We start from the raw sequence: 20162 nt of genomic DNA, 5'->3' as shown, positions 1-20162 counted from the left end.
AGATGAAGGTGAATTAAATGAAGAAATGCAAGAGATTTCAATTCAAAAAGTTCAGATAAATGTTTAAGGATCTAGTTCTTTGTGGGAAAAAAAAATGTTCTGCATAAAAATGTTCTGTGTTAGAAAATACATAAATGCAATTTGGTGGAAAAGGTTTTGATGTTCACATTTTTATTAAAAAAAAAAAAAGAGAGAATAAAAGATTTTCCACAGGTATGTTCTGCAAATTGGAAAATCATTCAGCACTTAACCAATTTATTTGTTCTGAAGCACTTTATATAGTGCTGACATTTAAAAGCCTTCACCTTTGTACAAGAGCAAATCTTTATTTCAGTTCTCAGCCTCTGGGCTTAGAACATTTCCTAAGATGTACTAAGATCTTTTTTTTAATTTCTGTTCTTTACTTATCGAGATGTGAAACTGAGGAATAAGCTACGTAGTGCAGATGATTGTGTTAGACTGAACCATTTTCTCAGGCAAAGCATTTGTGGATGTGTCCAGTTTGCAAACGTCAAGATAATCCCATTGGCAACAAGAGGGAGAACTTTTTACATTTAGTAACATTTATTTCTGCATTCGGTATCAAGTACATAAGTGCAAATATTCAGAGTCCATAATTAAGTCCATTAGGAACTACAGAGAATGTAATACAAATTGTAATAAATTTAACAAGCTGGAACTTTCCAGTTACCATACATTAAATCAGCCTGTCAATCCCTTACGACAAAAGTACTGGGTTTTGTTTTCGTTTTTTTGGAGTTATACAAAACTGATTACCATAAGTACCGATTACTGTTTATTTTATTTGTGCTGGAAAACACTAAAACATCAGTCTACAATTCTATATAGTTAATAAAGATGAATCCAACCAGCAACCCAGTGACGTAGAAGCAATTTTAACTATTGCATCAGTGCGCTAAGCAGGAAAGCCCCTAGCCACATATAACATTAAAAGTTATAGAAGCAATGCCAATAGAAGAAGGAAAAACACTAAAAAAATAAAATAAAAAAGGTCAATATTATTTAGGCTCTCACCATCATGCACTTTATAAGCAACACAAAAAACCACATCTAGTACACTTTTCTCTTTACTATACTTTAGTGCTTGACACAAGTGATTGCAAATATTCTAAGTGCAGAAGCAGCAGGGGAAAAGCACTGCTTCCGAGTTTTATCCTTCTAATATTATGGTGTCGAGAAAAAAAAGAACAATAAATTTGCAGTAAAGTGTAAGAACAGAGCTGTTCCACTCCAGATTCCCCCATTATTCACTACTGTAGCTGATGAATTCTTGATGTCTGCTTTACTCTGCCTTTCTCTTAGCACCTGGGATTTTAGCCTGAATCCTAGAAATAAAGAAGAGAAAAAGGTTTATATGGTCACGCAGCTATTTCATTCCAACGGATCCCCACTTGGAGTCTTAGCAAAGGGTAATTTTATTAGCTTGCATTTTGTGTGTTGTTGCAACAGGTGGGCTACAGTCTAATAAGAAATAGAGATGACGTCCATCCATGTGCTCCTAGAGGCCCCGAGTTGTAAATTCCCCATTTTTTCATGGGATATCCTCAGTGGTATTCTCCCACCCTTTTTTATCCTACTGTGGACTATTGTCTACTGGAAGCCAGGAATGAAGTTAAAAAAAAATAATTAAAAAATCAGTACAGACTTTTAGTCCTGCCCAAGGCTATGGGTTTGCAACATCACAAAAATACTGTCTGGAAATGTCCCCTGGAAGCCTTTGAATCAATCTCCTACCTGAGGCAGGACTATCGCCAATGCTAGATTAGGTTGGCCATGGCTTTGTCTTTCTTTGAAAACCTCCAGGGAAGGAAGTTCTGGCACCTTCCTGGGCAGCCTGCTCCAGTGCTATATTAACCTCCGAATTAAGAAGTTTCTCCAAATGTCCAGCATCAACTTTCTAAGCTAGATTTGTGTTGTTGCTTCTTTCTATAACTTTTGCCACTACTGAGGACAGTTTGGCTGCATCATCTTTTAACTTCCTGTCAAGTAATTATAGCCTGCTATGACATAACCACGTAGCTCCCACTCTGTCAGGCAAAACAAACCCAGTTTCCTCAGCATCTCCATGTGGGCCACTTGCTCTCTGTCCCTCACCATCTTGTAGCCTTCCATTGGGCACCTGTCGTTCAGCCAACTTTTGCAGAGCCATGTATTCAAGCTGCTGAGATGTATGGATGCACCTTTCAGTAATTCTCAACTGTTAAGAACTATGCTTAGACCCTCACTCTCCTCTTATGGATCCCACAAAAGCTTTTGCTAGGCAATGCATTAGGCCCCAGAGCAGACTACATCAACAATTTCATCCAGTTCTGACCATTCTATGATGGTTTGCGACACTCAAGGTCATGGTGATTCCAGATATTTGTTTTCTCTAACAGGGTGCTGTTCTAATTCCCACTTTGTTTATTAACATTATTATTATCTCTAAAGGACAGCATCCCCGAATGCAAAAGGGCAGGCTGGGGCAGTCAGTGAGGAAGAGTTAACACATTCCTTGTGGTGTGGTCGGTCCTGGCCAGGTATGGACATCAGACCCTGTTTGGGCTGCTCCATCTTCATCCCTCAAAGGGCAGGGGAGGGGAGAGAAGTTTGCAGGATCACAGCTCTGCCTCAGCCTACACTCATCTGAGAAGGACCGTGTTCCTCCAGGGATCTACCCTCTTGCAGGCTCCTTCATGCCAGGAGCTGGCAGGACATCATTCACGGGACACGTTGTCCCCGGGACCACCCAGCTCTTAGCTACCCCAGCATACCACAACCTCGCAGCAGGACACTTGGTCAAGTCTGCTGCTGAACTCACTTTGCCACAACAGTGTTTATGTGGGTCCGCACAAGTCCCAAGTATTGATCAATCTGTGCCTGCAAGGAGCAAAAGGAGACAAAGTCAGTGGGGCATCAAGAATGTACAACCACCCATGCACCTGAACTGCAGAGCTGCGGGTGGACTTACCTGGTACTTGTCATATACAACAGGGAGAGTAAACATAGACACCACAGCTGAGGAGAAAAAGAGCACAGTGTTAAATTCCTGCTGATCAGATTCCTCCAGAGAAGAGACCTACTTCGAGCAGGGACAAACACGTATCATGCCACTTGGTCAGCTGATCCACCAGGGATCTTCCTATTAAAAATGAACTTTGCTCAAACCTCCCAAATACAGATTTTCCCAGTTCTCTGGGACTAGTAGATACAGACCCGTAAAATGCAAATTGGTTCTAGCAGGACAGACAACAGAATAGGAATAATGAATAAGAGAAAATACAAGTTGATGGTTTAACTGTGGGGAAGGCACAACAAAGAGAGGCTGTTTTGCCTACGTAAAAAATCACCAGGGAATTAGAGTTAAAAATAGATTTAAAAAGAAATGATAATTTTTACCCATTATCAGAAGAGTCAGGCCATTGAAGAGGGCTCCCACATAAGTCAGCAGCCACATTAGTACTGCAAACTAAATTAAGGACAGATCATTACATCACCTCCAGTGTCAGCATAAGAAGAAATGAGTTCACTTAACTAGCTAATATAATGGCACATTAGCCTTTTTTAATGTGTAAAGGGACTTGTTAAGTAAGGCACATTAAGAACTAGGTACTTTTTCTGAGTGTATAAACCCATTTTCCCTCCTGCAGATCACTGCTTCATACTCTCTTAGCTGAGCTTTCACGTATATTTAGTGTTTAATTGCATACATTTAGGACCCTGCATCCAATTTTGATGAAGGCAAGGGTCATCCCACACAAGTTAATCACAACCCCACAGTGATAATCCCAGTGACTGAAAAGCCTTGAGGGCTGGGAGATGGGTACATTTTTCTAAAAACCTTTAGTAATTTAGCAGCCTAACCCATGTCTGCTCCCTTAATGATCTTCCCTTTGCTCTGGAGAACACCTGATTGGGTGTAAGGCTGAAAATAAATTGCTGTCTCAGCAGGGAGGGAAAGAGGGCATTCCTCCACAGCAGGAAAGGCCACCATTAGAGGAAAGCCAGATCGCCAGAGGGATTAGAGGGGAATACGCCATTTTGTGGCAAGGTCATAGAGAGCACAGCGCAGAGATGCTTCCAGACCTGCCGTGGAATTAAGCTGGTCCTGCACCTTTTGTAACTCCTGTATTACACATAAATAACTTCAACTGCAGATTGCCAAACCTCTAAGCTACTGGAAGCAAGCAGATTGGAAACCAAGTAGGAGAATAACTTTGATATCTAGCTACACAAAACTAGGTTTTATAAGAACAGCGTCAACAAGGGAAGCAGCACTTTGAAATGTAAATTGATCCTCCAGAGAGGGGTTAAAAATATTTAAAGCAATCCTACTTTTAAAGAATCCACAAGGTCCTGAACGAGAAAGAGTCTCCTCAGCTCTTTGACTGTGCTGTTGACGTATAGCTGGAGACAGTCTGTGTACTTCTGAATCTGGTCCTGTGAGAGATTCATTTCCATATCCAAGTAGGCTCTGTCAGAAACACAGGTCTGGTTACAAACCCAGCCAGGTTCACCTGCCTTGCACACTTGTACCTGTCTCCCCATCACTCCCTCCTCCCCAGCCCTCATTTCTTTGCAGCTGGAGCAATGTGTCCCCTTCCTGCGGGCACAGAGCCACCAGCACACACCATTTTTGCCATGCACGACCTGTCTCCCTGGGCAATTGCTGTGCTGGGTCTGTTTGCCTGCAGCCTTGCCCTGTCCACGTGCAGAGCCCAGTTTGGATGGTCTCTCTCTTTACCATTCCCAAAAGTGGGGTACAAATCCTAGCTGGGGTGGTTCCCCACAAATCTGACCTGGTTCACAGGTCACTACTCATTGGCACAGCAGAGGAGAAAGCATCGCTGCTCTGCGGGGACAAACAGCCCAGACCCTGCAGAGGGTGGGGAGAGCTTAACCAGCACCAGCACCCCACGGTGATGCACTGCCCCATCACGGCCTAGCAGGGCCGGAGAAAAGATATAAACAGTTCCCCTGTGTGCCCAATAGAGCACGCCCTGAAGCAATACTCTTTCTACTTGCAGAGATTCTGTATTATCAGTAGCTCTAGTGAAACTCCTTTTCTCCATTTACTTATAATTTTTATGATCTTTTGACTTTGAGGAAAACAAACAAACAAACAAACAAAATGTGTCTCAGAGGATGATTGCTTTTGTAATTGTTCTTTCTTTTTTTTTTAATTTTTTCTTTTTTTCCCCCAGAATCTAAGCCAATATTGCCTTACAGCTCTCGAGACTCTGGACAATAGCAAAAAATATTTCCTCTGTTATGAGCAAGAATTTTATCTGGTATAAAAGCAGCAGCTGAAGAAACGTGAATTGCCACAAGGAATGGATCCTCCACAAGATAAATGGCCCCCAGCCATGACTACAGAGCACTCACTTGAAGGGATGGCCCTCGTCCGTCTTCTGCACAGCCTGTAGGACCGATTTGTAGATTCTGAAGCTAATGGTGGCCGAGAGGCCGGCGAGGGCCAGGTAGGCCACGACGCTGACGACGCTGAATTGGGTCAGGGAGAAGAGCAGCAACAGGAGGCTGCCGAACACGATCCCTGTCTGCTTGATGTCGCGCCAGTACAACAGATCGATAGCTGGGGAGAGAAGACCGACATGTTAAAGGCGGGAGCTGGGAGGGCATCGAGGCCGCTGCGATGCTCGGGTCCTTCGCTGGAGGAGAATGGGAGGAGAGATGGTCCTGCTCACGTCTGTCACCTGGAATTTCCTTTCCTGAGAGCAGCTCAGTGACTTCAGGGATGCATGGAGGAAATGAGGATCGATCTTCTGCTTGGAATCCTTGTATTTCATGCATTTGTGTTAAAGGTGGATGATTATCCCCAACCACAGCATGGGGGGTGTCTTGCTAGGGCAAGGCAAATGCAAACTGGGGTTTGTGTTGTTGGTAGGGTTGTATGAAAATTTGCACCCCAACTTGCATTTACCTACTCTCCAACTAAGAAAAGTTCCTATTGTACACTGAAATTTCAAATTATTATTATTTGTTTGGTCACAAGTCCAAATGCCAATTTTTTCCACTTCTGGATCAAAACATGTTCAAGTTTTGGTTGTTGATAAATGAATGAGATAGTTTGGGCTTAGCCACAATAAACCAGTTTCCCATTCAAACTTATGACAATATAATTTTGTTATTTCTTTAGTTCTAAGAGTTCTAAGAAAGGAAAAAACTCCTGGTTTTGCCACCTCTTAACAGTTACGTGTGTAGGAAACCATTTAGTTACATGAGTAAGAAACAAATGTGACCTTAAAATGTGGAATAATTCTCTTTCTGCTGCAAATCTGAACATCTCAGGAATAATTTAAAAAACTTTTCTATTTTGTAGATAACTTTCCTTGTCTAGATACAGGGGAGGTGTTAGTTAGAACAAAGCAAGCATAGAAAACCATTTTCCAACACTATATTTTTACATTTGCAAAAGAGTTCATTTTGACCATGCTTTTTATTCCATTTGTAGAGCTTATCCTAGCCACTCCAGCAAACTATCCTACTGAAGGAATGGGCACTATAAAAGCATATTGTTAAGAAATGATCATACACATCCAGTCCACAAAGGTAAATTTAATGCATTTGCACCGATAACCTGTTTCTAAGCAGACTCCTCATCCAGCCGAAGAACAGGCTCATGACAATTTAAACAAAGCAGCTCTAATTTCACACACTGTCCTCATGAACAGCTTGAGCACAACACCAGCCAAACAGATTTCAAAGATGCCACTTGTCAAATAATTCTGAACAAAGAGTAAATTCAGGAAAATGCAATCTGTCAAAAGAAAATTCACAAACACAGAAAGAAACAAAATTAATCCAGCGTAGTAGTTCATATCATCTAATCTTCAGAAACTGTGAGTCACCACTGCCTGTTTCCCTTGAGTCAATGAGCCATTACTCATTACTATTACACATATTAGCATTGCTTTTCAAAGTAATGGGCTTGAGTGCAGAAATTGCTATTGTGTTACTGAACTCTGTTCCCTTCACGCAACATTCACGTCCTACTACATCCATACACTACATCCACAGGCACATCCATATACTACATCCACAGACACAATATAATAACTTTTTGATATTTCTATGTGTCAGCGCTCGACACTGGACCTGTGATCACAAGCGCGCACAACGAGATGGGTGGCACGTGTTGGAGTCCTGGGTGTGAGTACACAAAATAGGGATCACACTTTCCAGTCATATGGCCATGTCTCCTTCCTGCCCATACCCAGGGGAATGGACTGGTGGATGCTCCAAAAATGCACTTATAGCCTACGGCATGCACCAACACCAGGGAGGTGCGCAGCAGACCCAGCTGTGTCCACGCGGGCAGCTGGAGCTCCACAGGTTGCTTGCAGGGTTGCAGGTTGGAGAGTGGGGCTTGCAAAGCATCCTTACAAAATGGCACCCAGAAGACAAGTGTGTGGTATTTACCGCTCTTCACACTCTTTTTTTCAGCGAGGACACTGCAAAATTCTGCAGCACAGCACAGCAACTGGTTTGCTTTCACCAGCGAGCATTTGGACAGGAGGTATTATTCACAGCTTGATCATTTTTATGCTTAAAAATTCCTGTCACAAGATAGCATTGGAAATTTATGCAAATCTCACATTTTGAGGTACTTAAATTTTGTCAAAAAATACATTCATATTAAATGAAGTGAGCACAGGTGAGCCAGCTCAGGATGCTGTATGTGGAATATCATCTGCTGATGAAACAAAACGGTCACGCACCGAGCAAGAAGGCAGTAGACAGGCAAACAAATGAGAGCTGAGCCAAAAAATTCCAACAGGCCATTTCAGTGGAGTTCCCTGAGTTATTAGCAATTGCTGATAAGACTCAAAATGTGCAACTAAGCACTCTCACCTTCTTTCTAGGATCTTCTACCTCACATCCCCTCAGACTGGGAGATTTTCTAAATTGCATTTTCTCATTCCTCTCAGCAGGGAAGATGCTGAATGACCCAAGAGAGCCCTGTCTGTGTGTGTGGATATCCTGCAACCTGCCCCTTTCCTGCTGTGAGGTGACTGGGGTATATACTAAGCTGTGGCAAGGAAAGCCTCGCCACCACTCCGAGCGAAATGGAGAGAGGCCAAATGACACAGTTCTGGGGCTGTGTGCATGCGTGAGAGAGGAGATGAAAGGCAGCTGGCCTCTTTCGCCAGCCAAATGAGACCTGGGGGAGAGGGATCCTGTGTCTTTTAGACCTGACGCGAGTTTTCCCCTGTGCATGGAAAAAAATACGTGCCAACTGCTAGGTGGGAAACCTCAGGAGGAGGCAGATAGGGGTTTAAGGGTTCTTACGCAGCTGCCCTGGTTTCCAGGTAGTACCTGTCCCATCACTGTCTGGCATTGTCAACAGATGCCAAGAGGCAAAGCAACGAGAAATCTTCTCCTTCACCATCAGGTGAGCCTAAGACTGGATACATCAACCTCCTCCACACCCCAGTGTTCTGAATGAGGATGAAGATGAAAGGTGAAGTTGTCAGCCACATTTATATGTCTGCTTCGTGTTGCATCTCATCCTATATTCATACAAAACTGACTCAGACAGCAAATGGCATCCTCAAATAATTGCTGGCCCCATGGGTTTACTCCCTTCAACAGCTTATGACATACAAATGGTGGTCTGAGTCTTTGAGAAAGGGCAGCTGCCTGTTCATCCCTACGTATGCCAAATTACTGACCACCCAGGCTCAGACAGAAAGTGCATGGGGACACAGAGAGTGTGAGCTGAGCTGGAGCTGCTCATCTACACCCACCTCTCTGCTTGGCAAGGCTGCAACAGGCTCCGAGTCCAGCTCTCACATGGGGACATCAGTCCCCAGGGAAATCAGAGGAGAGGGCATGAATTAATGAAGTAATAATTAGATGCTTTGGTCAATGCTTAGTGAAAAATTGGCCCACAGGGAAAGAATACAAGGTCCTGGTGCAGGCAAAGGTCCTGCAAGCCTTGGGCATCTTGCAGACTGCGTGTGTGTGTGCGTGTATGTGCCTGTCCTCAACTACAATGGCATGATTCTGAGTGATGCACGCTGAATATGCATGAAGCAGGAGGCTGGTGCCATGTGAGCCTGTCGATATGTGATGTGCATGCAATTGGACAGCGGGTCAATCTGTCTGGCTAAGCAAGACACATTTCTGACAGCCAAAGCGCCGACTTCAGAGCACCTTTGGCTTGCAGCTAGTATTTGCAAACAGGGGTTTGGACAACAGGCACTGAAATCAGCCTCAGTTTCATTCAAAACCTTCTTTTTTGAAAATCCCAACTCGAAAGTCTGGAGCATGCCCATTAACATGCAGAAGCTGTTCAGTTGTAGCTTTCCACGATCTCCCTTCAACCTCCTGGAATGAGGGAAGCAGAGTCCCTCCTTCGGTCACTTTGCTCTCTTTCCAGCACAATGCACCAGAGCTCTGGCTCATTTGTGGAGGTATAAAAGGACTCTGGGTTTTGCCAGAACAGTCTCAAACTCAGAAGTCTTTGTATTTATTACGGGGGACTTGCCAGAAATATCTAAGAAAGCAATGTTGCAGAATGATGCAGGTCACTGCAACCGTCTTTGAAGAGTGTTTCTGAAGAAATGCATTTTGATGAACTGTTTATCTGAAAGCATTGCCTGTCCATATTTTTTTTTTAACTGACAGCAGATCTTGTAAAATGTTACTCGAGTAGCCTTGGATTTGAAAGAAAAATCTTTCAAGGATGCCAAGCAGCATCTTAGCTACAATGCATAGTATAATTTCATCTCATTAAATGAATTCTGAGTTCTCCATTTGAGGCCATCCCCTGGACTAACGATGCACAAAGATAAAACTCTCTGATACAAGCAGCCACCTGTTAGTATGAGCAGCCTGTGTTTACGAGGCAAATTAAAAGTAACCTCTCAAATATAAGTAACAGCAGCAGTGTGCAATGCTTGCAGTGCCAGCAAGGAACTGCTTGCGAGTGTTGTGCCTGAAAGCTCACCCAGCTCACGTCACGGTTTTCAGCAGAAAATGTTTGGATATTTGGCATCACAAAAGCCAGAAGAGAGACTTCAGGGATGGAAAGGGCAGTGCTGGAGGCAAGGGGTGAAAGGCTTGAGATGGCTGAGGGGGCCTAAGAAGTGATGCTTCTGAATCCCTTCTTGTGGGAACAGTGAGGGCTGGGCTGTGGTGGTTTACGTGGTCCCCAGAAGCACCGTGGTGTGGGGCAGCTGCAGCACAAGGCTCCTGGGAGATGATTCCAGAGAAGGCAAATCCAAACCAACCTGTAGCTGAGATGTCCTCCCCTGAGACTTCTGCATGATTATGTTTTTGAAAAATACTGTTGTAAGAGAAATGGGGATCTTTCCATTCCATGTCTTGAAGCGAGCTTTTTAAAATGAAAATTAATGGAAGATTAATTGTGCACAGACTGGACAATTTGCATCTTCCACAGCTTCTCCTTGTCTTCCTCTGAAAATCTTTGTTCTCTCCTTCTGACTTTGCAAGTTGTTCTTTGCGGCAACAACTGAATGAAAAATAAGCATGCATGAAGCAGCATTCACATGGAAGTAAGTATAAAAAGTGTGTGCAAAATCCTTGTGTCCAGCCTTCAAATGAGGCCCATGGACCTTGAGGATCGAATAAGGTTATATGCTTCCAGCATACTAATAAGCCCTTGGATGTGATCAAGTTCCCCTTCCTACAATGGAGGTCCCATTGGGCCTCCTTAGGAGGTAAAATCAATGGGTTGTACAGCTTCGTTCTTTATGTAATATTAGTATTAATGAGAAGTGAGAAAAAGCTGTCTATTTACAGCCTTTAATTCTGTATATGGTGCAGTATAATATAGAGGCACTTCATAATTCGCTTCTCAGGCCTACTGGCAGTGAAAAGCCTGGGAAACCCAATTTAAGAAGGGCAGTCTCGTTTATAGCATTGTCGTAACAATATTTGTTAACAAATGGGACTAGTAGAGATGAGTCTTTGATTTGAAGTAAATATTGCTCATGCTGAAAGAAATGTCATTTTGCAGCTTTCACCACAGGCTGCAGAGCCAGGCTTTCCCTCCTCTCCCCAATGGAGGATCCAATGTGGCCCTTGCTCTGCTCCCCATGACAGATCTGATTCAAATGTAACACAGATGGATACAACATTTAATGAGCAGTCTGGTGCCTTCAGGAGACTGCTGTGACTAACAGCAGAGCCAAGACAGAGTATCTGTGCTGTTTTACGAGACCTCTCTCCTTAGTCTTTATCTCCAGCCTTGAGGGATCTCTCCGTACTTCTACCTCTTGTACACATTTTGTCCATGAACTTCCCATCCTCAGCGTGGCTTTATATCTTTATCATCTCTCTGCTCCAAAACTCAGCCTGAAAGTTCAGACCTTCTTGGTCCCCAATTCCTGATGAAAGAGGACCTGGAGATGGGTTAGGACCAGGGAAAAGGAAATTTTTGATACGAGATGCTCTCCAGGTAATCTCCTCCTCCATCTGCAAGATTAGGATTGCCTTATGTGAGCAAAAAAAAGGATTGCTTGCCTTAAGTGAGGCACCAGGCTGGGCTTGGGTAGACAGAAGAAAGCACAACAGGGCTGGCAATAAGGAAATCAGCCCTGCAACCTCTCCTCACGTAAGTCTGCTATGATTTGTTGTTACGATTTTCACGTGAGAGAGGATCGAGACCAGTATTTAATCCAGAGGCAAGAGAAAGCCTCCTTCACACACCTCCTGCTCATCAAACCATATCACTACTTGCCTTTGCCAGCTTCCATGAAGGTTGTTATTGCTCTTACCTTAAGAGAGCAGAGAACACGGAGACCAAGCAGAGTCCCTGAATGCACTTTCTGAATCCGCATGATGCTATGGAAATGTTAAGATTGTTCTGAGTTACTCCTGGACCAAAATAACAGAACCAGACCCCTTCAAACTCTACCCGAACATTTGAAAATCTGCAGATTTTCAAAATCAATGTTTCAGACCTACTTCAGTTATAAGAACAACATGGAGAGATTATCCCTTCTGATGCCAAAACAGCCCCATCAAACTCACTGTAAAACTTCCTAGAGACCTGGTGAAAGTAAAAGCAGCCCTCCGGCTGCTTCATCTTCCTTCAGCTACTGCCCCGTCATCACCCTCTTGATAGAGCTTAAATTACTCCTTAAAGAATATCTTAAAATAATCTTAATTTAGGGGAATTTTCTCCTTGTTTTGGCAATGGAAGAATATTGTTTATCTATTCTTAAAAGAAAAAAAAAATACACTCAGACATGACCCAGGATGTGTACAGAGCATGTTTTGGCAGAGCTAGTGAAATCTCACTTTTGATACCACCTAGGTCAAGGTGTTTGTTGGGATGGCTGGCATGAAGCTCACGTCTAAGAGAGTTTATCCTCTAGATTTAAGCTCTTGATCTTGCAGTCCTGTTGCTATCAACAGGAATGTGCTTGAGGAAGGACTGACAAAAAAATGAAAGCAAATCTGAAAGTGGAAAAAAGATTGACAAATTTCATTCAAATTTCACAGGAAATCAGCTGTGAAATCAGGAAGTCGATTACCCACAACTTAGTGCAGTTTTTGTGAAAATATTAGCTAAATTGGTTACATCAAATGATAAATTCATTCCAAGATTTTAGCTTTACCAAGGTCCAACAAAAGAACCAACTTCTGGGACAGATCTTTAGCTGCTGCAAAGAGGGAGCACTCATTTGAGCTAGACAAGGTGATCCCAGCTGGAAGTTCAGCCCACAGTACTTTCAGGAAAGCACTGAAGGTATGAAGGTACCGACTGGCTGAAATTATGCTTTTATGGTGATAGCTATAATTGAACAGACTTCAAAACTGTCAATAAGATTATACATTAATAGAACGCATCCGTATTATTGCTATTGAACTTCTTTGTCACTCTAGAAGTGGGGAATGTTGCCATGAATAGCTGGTGTAGCTTCTTAGCACCCTTTAGAAAGCAGTCGGTATATCAATCAAGAAAGGAAGCCGGTTCCCTGGAAACAGCTGTCAAAAAAACGCTACTCAACAACTCCAGTTCCAGGGGAGTTACGTCAGTTAGGTGGACTTGATGAAATTTGCAGTCCTTCTCCACATTAGTTTATAATCATAATGCGGATAATATTTAGGATCATTCCTATGAGCAGTTCACAGACTTTTTCTCTTGATCTTTGAGATTTTCTTTCCTAATATGCCTTGCAGGATGGTGACGCTGCAGGAACAAGCGTGGCACTTATGCAGGCCACCCAAAAGCTGACACATAGGAGAAATAGTGGAAGAGGAAATACTTGTGGGGACCAGATAACTGGCACCAAGTAGCTCCAACCAGCTGGGGTGCCAAGACCTTCCTAAGCCAGAGAAACCTCTCCAGCAAGGCGCGGGGCTGAGCCCTGCGGAGCTGGGCCTAGTCCACAGGCAAGGCCTGGAGACCTGCTCCAGCCTCATGAGCCCAGAGGCCCACCTCATCCCGCAGCTCCCCTCAGCAAGATGGGCACCATGACGTTGCTGTACAAAGGTCCACACTGACCAGAATGCCCAGTTGGAGACATTTCTCCGCACACTCATGCATTATGCATGGCTCCATCCCGGCCTACTTCAAACGCACCACCTACCAGTGCGAAAAGATGGGTGTGGAAGTCGGCTGCAATTCCCCAAAGCCTCCTGTGACAATATTTTGAATGAAGCAGATGCCCGGCAGGGGTGATTTACTCTCCCGCTCTCCCCGAGGGGCTGTATCATGATCTACCATTGACACAAACATGCTTTACTTGATGCTTGCGTCGCTAAAACACATTGCAATATTTTAAATGTATTTAGCAGCACCAGTTGCTTCGTTGCAAGGAGAGTAATGGTATGTAGATTCAGTGGGGCAAAGCCAAAGCCTCACCAAGCATCCCTGCAGCTTCTTAAGAGCCCTACCGATTTTTACACCAATTTTCAGTAGTGTAAGGGCAAACCAGTGATATAGCTAGTCGCAGGCATGATTGTTTATTAATTAAAGCTTATGTTAACCTCAACATTTTATTTCCGTAATTTCAGTACAAATATGCTCGGTATTTACTGAGGTCTGGGACTGCATCTGTTACGTTCACAGCCATATTCCAGAGTTTTCAGGGAGGAACCATAATTCCATTGATAATGAACTTGGCAAAATTATACAATTCCAGATTTTCATGAAACTGATATTCTGGGTTGAGATGGAGAGTACATGAATAACAGATATTAAAAGAATCAGTGAATTGAGTCTTTAGTCTTCATTCCCCTGAATTTTAAATTTCATCTATTTTATCTGGGACTGATCAAAGAATTTTGGTGGCAGAAATATCACTCTATTTCGTGTTTTCTGCAGAATCATTTTTAAAGCATAAAGCACCACCCAAGAAAAAGAAAGATATGCAAATGATGTGGAAGTGAGGCAAGTGATTTATTTCAGCTGCGTTGATTTTTTTTTTCAGATCTTTTTTTTTTTTTTTTTAAATCAGCATGGGTCAGATTGTGTCATATAATTTTCAGCAAATCTGCCTCTTGATTTCAAACAGGAGAACACAGAAGGAGAGAAAGACTACTATTATTATTGATTATTAATTAAACAATAGCAGCACACCCTTTGTTATCCCCCCTTTTTTAACTTAATGAATAAATATTCATTTTTTCTACTAAAAAAGGAAAAGATTCAGCCTGCCTCTAAATACAGGTGGTTCAATAACCTGACTCAGCAAATTAATATTTTTAGAAGGATCAGCAAGATACTTAGCCTTTTTGGAAACAAAACAAACAAAAACCTGAACCCCACCTAACAAGGAAGTTCATGTTTAAATCTCAGATGAAAAGGCTCCCAAGTTTGGCTGTGGCTCTCCTGTATAACCTTAAGGAATCACACAATCCTATAGAAAACCCTGGCCCTTGATTAAGGTATGGAAAGCCCGAGCTGCCGCAGGCTGGCATTTAACAGGTGCATCTGTTTACATTCCTGCTACTCATTTTCCTGAAAAAACCCTCTGACCATAACCAAATTAAGATTGCAAAAATATCAAGATCCCTAGAGGCAAGAGTCTGTCTGTATGTCCCCCCCTGCCTCTCCCCGCCCCAAACCACCTTAGGAAGGTTTTCTGGCTTCGGTTACATGTCGCTGCCTTTATGAAACTACGCCTGCAAGCATCCTGGATGATGCTACAGAGTCTCTCTCCCAGGGACCCTGCTGTGAGCACCATATACGATCTATTCAGTGTGAACACGCACCTTAAAATTATAAAATATATTTAAAGAAATCCTGCCCAAAGCAGACAGCAGGCTGCCCGGCAGGATCAGCCGCTAGCTTTTCTCCCTCTAATCTGCCCACCGAGCAGCGTCACAGAGACTGTCTTTTATCAAAACAAAGGCTGGATGCTGGCTGGGAAGTGTGAAGCTGACTAAAAATGGCTGAAAAGCCGTCCAAGGCACCCCGGAAGGTAGCCAGCCCCACCCAGCGCAGCCATCGACCCGCTCCAAATAAGCTGAAAATAAGCCCAAAAGGGAGATGCTATTGTTCCCCTCGCCTACGCGGCAGCAGACCACACCATCACGGTATTTTTACCCCCAAAGGGGACTCAGCGGACTGCTCAAAAGCACAATAAAGGCTTTTTTTTTTTTTTTTTTAAAGCAACTCTACAGCAAAGTACGAGGTGGGTGGCGATGCCGTGGTGCTATCGCACGTCTCGCCGGGGCTGCGTTTTCTTTGTGTCGACGCTAGGCTAAGCCCTGGCCATGGGTGTGTCCGTGGGCAGGAGGCACCGAGGCGCCCAACGCAACCGCCTCGAACCCTCGCGAGCCCCAGCCAGCACCAATTCACCATCGCCCGGCTCTCCTAAAGCCCGAAAGGTCTGAAAATCCTGCCAGAGACTGCGGGGTGAGGAATGACACCGCTAACGGCAAGGGCGGATGCTTGGGAAATGAGCTGTGAGGTGGGAAGGAAGGTCCTGTATCCTGGATGCTTTCAGGGCGAGACAGCTGGAGATGGGAGAAATACATTCAAACAACACAATTAAGGGCTTTTTCTTCCTTTCCTTCTTAAATTACCCCCAAATAAAAGCTTCGCGGGAAGGGAGATAAAACAGCATGCAAAGGCCCACAGGTGAACAATGCAAAAAATGGATGGATCCTGCCTTTGCCTCCTCTGACATGCAGTCCTTCTAGCATGCAACACTCGAACAGATATAATACCCTGACATTTCCAGTTGCTCCAAAGACAGTCCATCTTGGTGGAGTCGGCGCTGGCTTGCATCTCGGAGGGCTGGGGAATGGCCGGTCCTGCGGTCGGAGGCACTGCGTTGTTAGCAGTCAGGCATTCCCGAGCATGGGTTGGGTTAGCGGGTATCGCTCCCGTCTCCCCGCTCGGCTCCGGACTGATGCTGTAAGCAGCACAGGCGGAGGGGGGAGGGCATATTGTACGCGCTGCGGTCTCCACTGCAGCAAATCAGCGGTGTGATGTGGTTGCCCTAGGGAGCAGGCTCCTTTGAAAAAGGGGATGCGGTCCCCTTTCAAATCAAAAGCTTGTGCTGGCTCGGCGGCTTAGCCTCCCGAGCCATCGAAATGGTTAAGGCAACCTGACGGCAGAGAAATAAAAACAAATTCGGTGTGGGTGGAGGCGGGGGGGGGGGGAGCACCGTTTCCTATACGGCTGAACGGTTGTGACTATTCATGTTCCAGAAATTTCTTGGGAGTGATGAAATCTGGTGTTTTCTTCATTTTTTTGGGGAGGGCCAAATTTCCCCGTCCACCCCCAAGTGCTGGTGCCCCCTCTCCTCTGCCTGGCTGGGTGAGGTCTTGGAGCAGGCAGGAGAAAACCAAGAGCAGGACCTGATCCCATCAAAGCAACCCCCATTTTGCTATTTTTTTTTTCCAAAACTATTCCAGAAACAGCAGGAAATAGCAGAGTACCCACACCCCGTGCACCGAGCCCTGCCACGGTGGGATGCTGCACACAGCAGGCTGCTCCTGGGCTGGGACGTGCGGGCTGCAAACGCTGCCCAAAATGCTGCATACACCAGGATTCGAGGTGTGAGACAGCAGGTTTATGGGACAATTTATGAAAAAGTACTCTGTGGTAATTCAGCACACTGCTGGCTGAATTTTAACACGAGCCCTGGCACTCCTGCCCCAGGGAAGATGCTGGCCCTGCCTCAGTTTCCCCGTCAGCAAACTAAAAAGCAGCCTCACAGGGATGTCACAGGTAAGCCATGGCCACACGGTACATGGCAAAATCTGGGAAAAGAAATGCTTTACATTCACCCAGCTTGTTTGCCTTTTCAGATTTCTGGCAGCTTTTACTAATCACAAAAAAATCCCCAAAGTCACCCCATTTCACTGAAGAGTGATCCAAGGTACAAGGTATCAGCTTTGGTCTGGTCCCCATCAGCAGCGCGATCCCACTGGAGCCCTCTCAGCTCACAGGCTGTATTTAATCTTTCAGATCATGCTAACTTATTAAATATTTTTTATTTTAGCCATATTATATTGACTTTATGTTTTTAATATGGAAGTGGGCAGCAGCGCAGAGACAGCGGGTCCCATACACATTAGCATGGGGAACCAATTTTGAATCTCTCTGTGTTTTTGGCTCCCAAGCCAGAAGATTTTTAATGCTTCAGTTAACAGAGATCTCCCCAGCTGGCACTACTGGGTCACTTATCCCTCCCTCAGGTAACTCATCCCCCAGAAGAAAGCCAGAATTTAAGGATCAATTGACCACAGTCAGATCCTAACCTTTACCTAGGAAGGTCTGCTACGTTTATGGAGGGCAGCAGCTATTGCTTACGTTTCAAAACCATCTCTGAAATCCCAGAAAGACTTGCACTCGGCTTAAATCCCCTAACAGAGAAATAATTAACTAATTGGTGCAGAACTGGCTTCAATTGTCATTGCATGTAGTAAGATTAAACAATCTACAGACAGTATTACAAGTCTTGATTTTGCAGGCTTCCTGGCTTAGTTAAAAAAGGAAGAAACAGCTTGGCAAGGGATGATTTCCCAACATGGTCTGATTGGTTTAGAGCCTTCACAAAAGCAGAAAATATCTCTATTGTTGCTTTTTGCCCTACAACAGGGTCCCCAGCACCAATCCACAATACGAGGTATTTACAAGCAATGTATATGAAAACCACACATGAAACTCCTAAACCCTGGAGTTCCTGAAATAATAATAAAAAAATAATAATTAAACAAACAAGCAAACAAACAAACAAAACCCCACAAATCTCCAACAATGATTCAATGAAACTGATGGCTATTGTGCACGGACCACCAGCAACACTGCAGTGAGAAGACACAAAAGCTCACTGTAACCTGCATTTCTTAGCCAGGGATGAAAGACTAATTAATTCCATTTGGACAGACGAGCGGTCCTTGTACATTTAACACCTTGGTCTTGTGGTGATCTCTCCTTTCCTTCCTTGTTGGTAGAGATTTTCCTTGCCCCAGACTTCAGGTCTCCACCTCCGTCTTGTCCAAAGAAGGGCTATGAAGCTGGTGAAGGGTCTAGAGAACAAGTTTTATGAGGAGGGCTGAGGGAGCTGGGGTTGTTTAGCTTAGAGAAAAAAGGCTCACGGGAGACCTCGTTGTACCTTACAGTTACCTTAAAGGAGGTTGTAGGGCTTACCTCCAAAGAAGGTTACCTTAAAGAAGGCTGATTCTGTAGTAAGGTGGGGATTGGACTCTTCTCCCAAGCACCAAGTGACAAAATGAGGGGAAATGGCCTCAAATGGTGCTGGGGGAGGGTTAGGTTGGATATTAAGAGAAATTTCTTTACTGAAAGGGCTGTGTGGCGGTGAAATAGGCTGCCCAGGGAAGATGTTGAGTCACCATCCCTGGAGGTCTTCAAGAAACATGTAGATGTAGCACTTAGTAGCACGGGTCAGTGGTGGACTTGGCAGTGCTAGGTTAAAGGCTGGACTAGATGATCTTAGAGGTCTTCTCCAACCTGAATGATTCTGTGATTCTCCAGGCTAGCAAAATGAACCATACCCTCAGTTTTCCTGCTTCAGTCCCTGCTTCCCATTGGAAGAATGTCTCTTCAGACCTGGCCCACGTAGTTCCTGTCCCACATAGCTCCTGTCCCACACTACTTCCAGAGCTATTTTAATTCATGGGCACCAGAACCCGCTGCTTTATCAACAGTGACAAGAACACACTCATGTCAGAACCAGAACCCAACCGGTGCTGTGAGATGAACCAAGTTAGAAATAAAGGATAAGAACATCTTGCGGTGTACACTAACTTACCCGGGAAGCTTCCAGTGGTGAGCTGGGTGAGGGAGAGGGGCAACGCCTGGCATTACACCATATGTATGTCTACCTAGACTAGCACACAAAGTTTAACAGGATCACAGTCAGCAATGGCTGGATGCAGAGCTAAAATGGCAATTGATAAAAAATGCATCTCTATAATGAGAATTTAAATTATGCATTCGGTAAGAAGTGAGCCAGAATTAGGACTAAGCAGTTGGCCATCAAGAGACCGAGGAGCTATTTCCTAGAACTATTTCCTTGCAATAGAGCTAAACCAGGGCCACCGACTAAATGTGTACTGAGCAGAGCGGAAGGCACAAACAAGCCTGCCTGGATCTGAATAAGGCAAGACGTGCACAAGTCAGAGCTATTGGCACGAGCCACTGGATAGCGCAGTGATGGAAGAGAAGGTTTGCTGTCATCATGAGCAGAAGCAGGATTAAAAGCACTAAGTGGAACTTCCTTCCCTTCAGAGCATGGTCTATGGCAATCCTCCTTCTGCCGCAGGACATTACTGAATGATTAAAGATCTTTAGATGTTTTAGTGAGGTCACCTGAAGTTTAATGTTGATGGCACAGCCGCAAGCCAAGTGGGCTCACCAGTATTTGCCTGTTACATACCTCTGCTAGAGATAATGACCCACGTATGATGGAAGTTAGGGGGAAGGACTGAGTAAAATGAAGTTACCTGTGTACTTTCAGCTCCTCATAACCTCACACTGAGAGAAACCTCAAGTACTTCATGAGTAGGGGACTGCCATCTGCCTCATCTCTTTCCATCCCTCCAGCCCCACCAGGGAGTGCTGGACGAGGTGCAGGCTGCAGCTCAGCAAGGGACACGGGCACCCTGCCACGTGGATGGGGACACGGCAAGCCCTGTGTCAGACCTGGTTCTCCAGCCCAACCTTGCTCTTCTCTGGAGGTCCT

General features: G+C 44.5%; 1 protein-coding gene across 1 annotated transcript in view; it reads right to left on the bottom strand.

Moving 5' to 3' along the window:
• Positions 1-545: 545 nt before the first annotated feature.
• RTN1 (reticulon 1) overlaps positions 546-20162 on the bottom strand; it is a 108816-nt gene continuing 89199 nt past the window's right edge. Inside the window, 6 exon segments of the mRNA XM_013183018.3 lie at positions 546-1346; positions 2822-2880; positions 2972-3018; positions 3400-3469; positions 4336-4474; positions 5386-5593. Coding sequence (XP_013038472.3) covers positions 1304-1346; positions 2822-2880; positions 2972-3018; positions 3400-3469; positions 4336-4474; positions 5386-5593 — 566 coding nt within the window. The 3' untranslated portion in view covers positions 546-1303.

Source organism: Anser cygnoides, chromosome 5 (genome assembly GCF_040182565.1).
Source record: "Anser cygnoides isolate HZ-2024a breed goose chromosome 5, Taihu_goose_T2T_genome, whole genome shotgun sequence".
In the NCBI taxonomy this organism is placed as follows: domain Eukaryota; kingdom Metazoa; phylum Chordata; class Aves; order Anseriformes; family Anatidae; genus Anser; species Anser cygnoides.
Note: the sequence above shows the minus strand (reverse complement) of the source record. Positions and strands in the feature narration are given on the sequence as shown.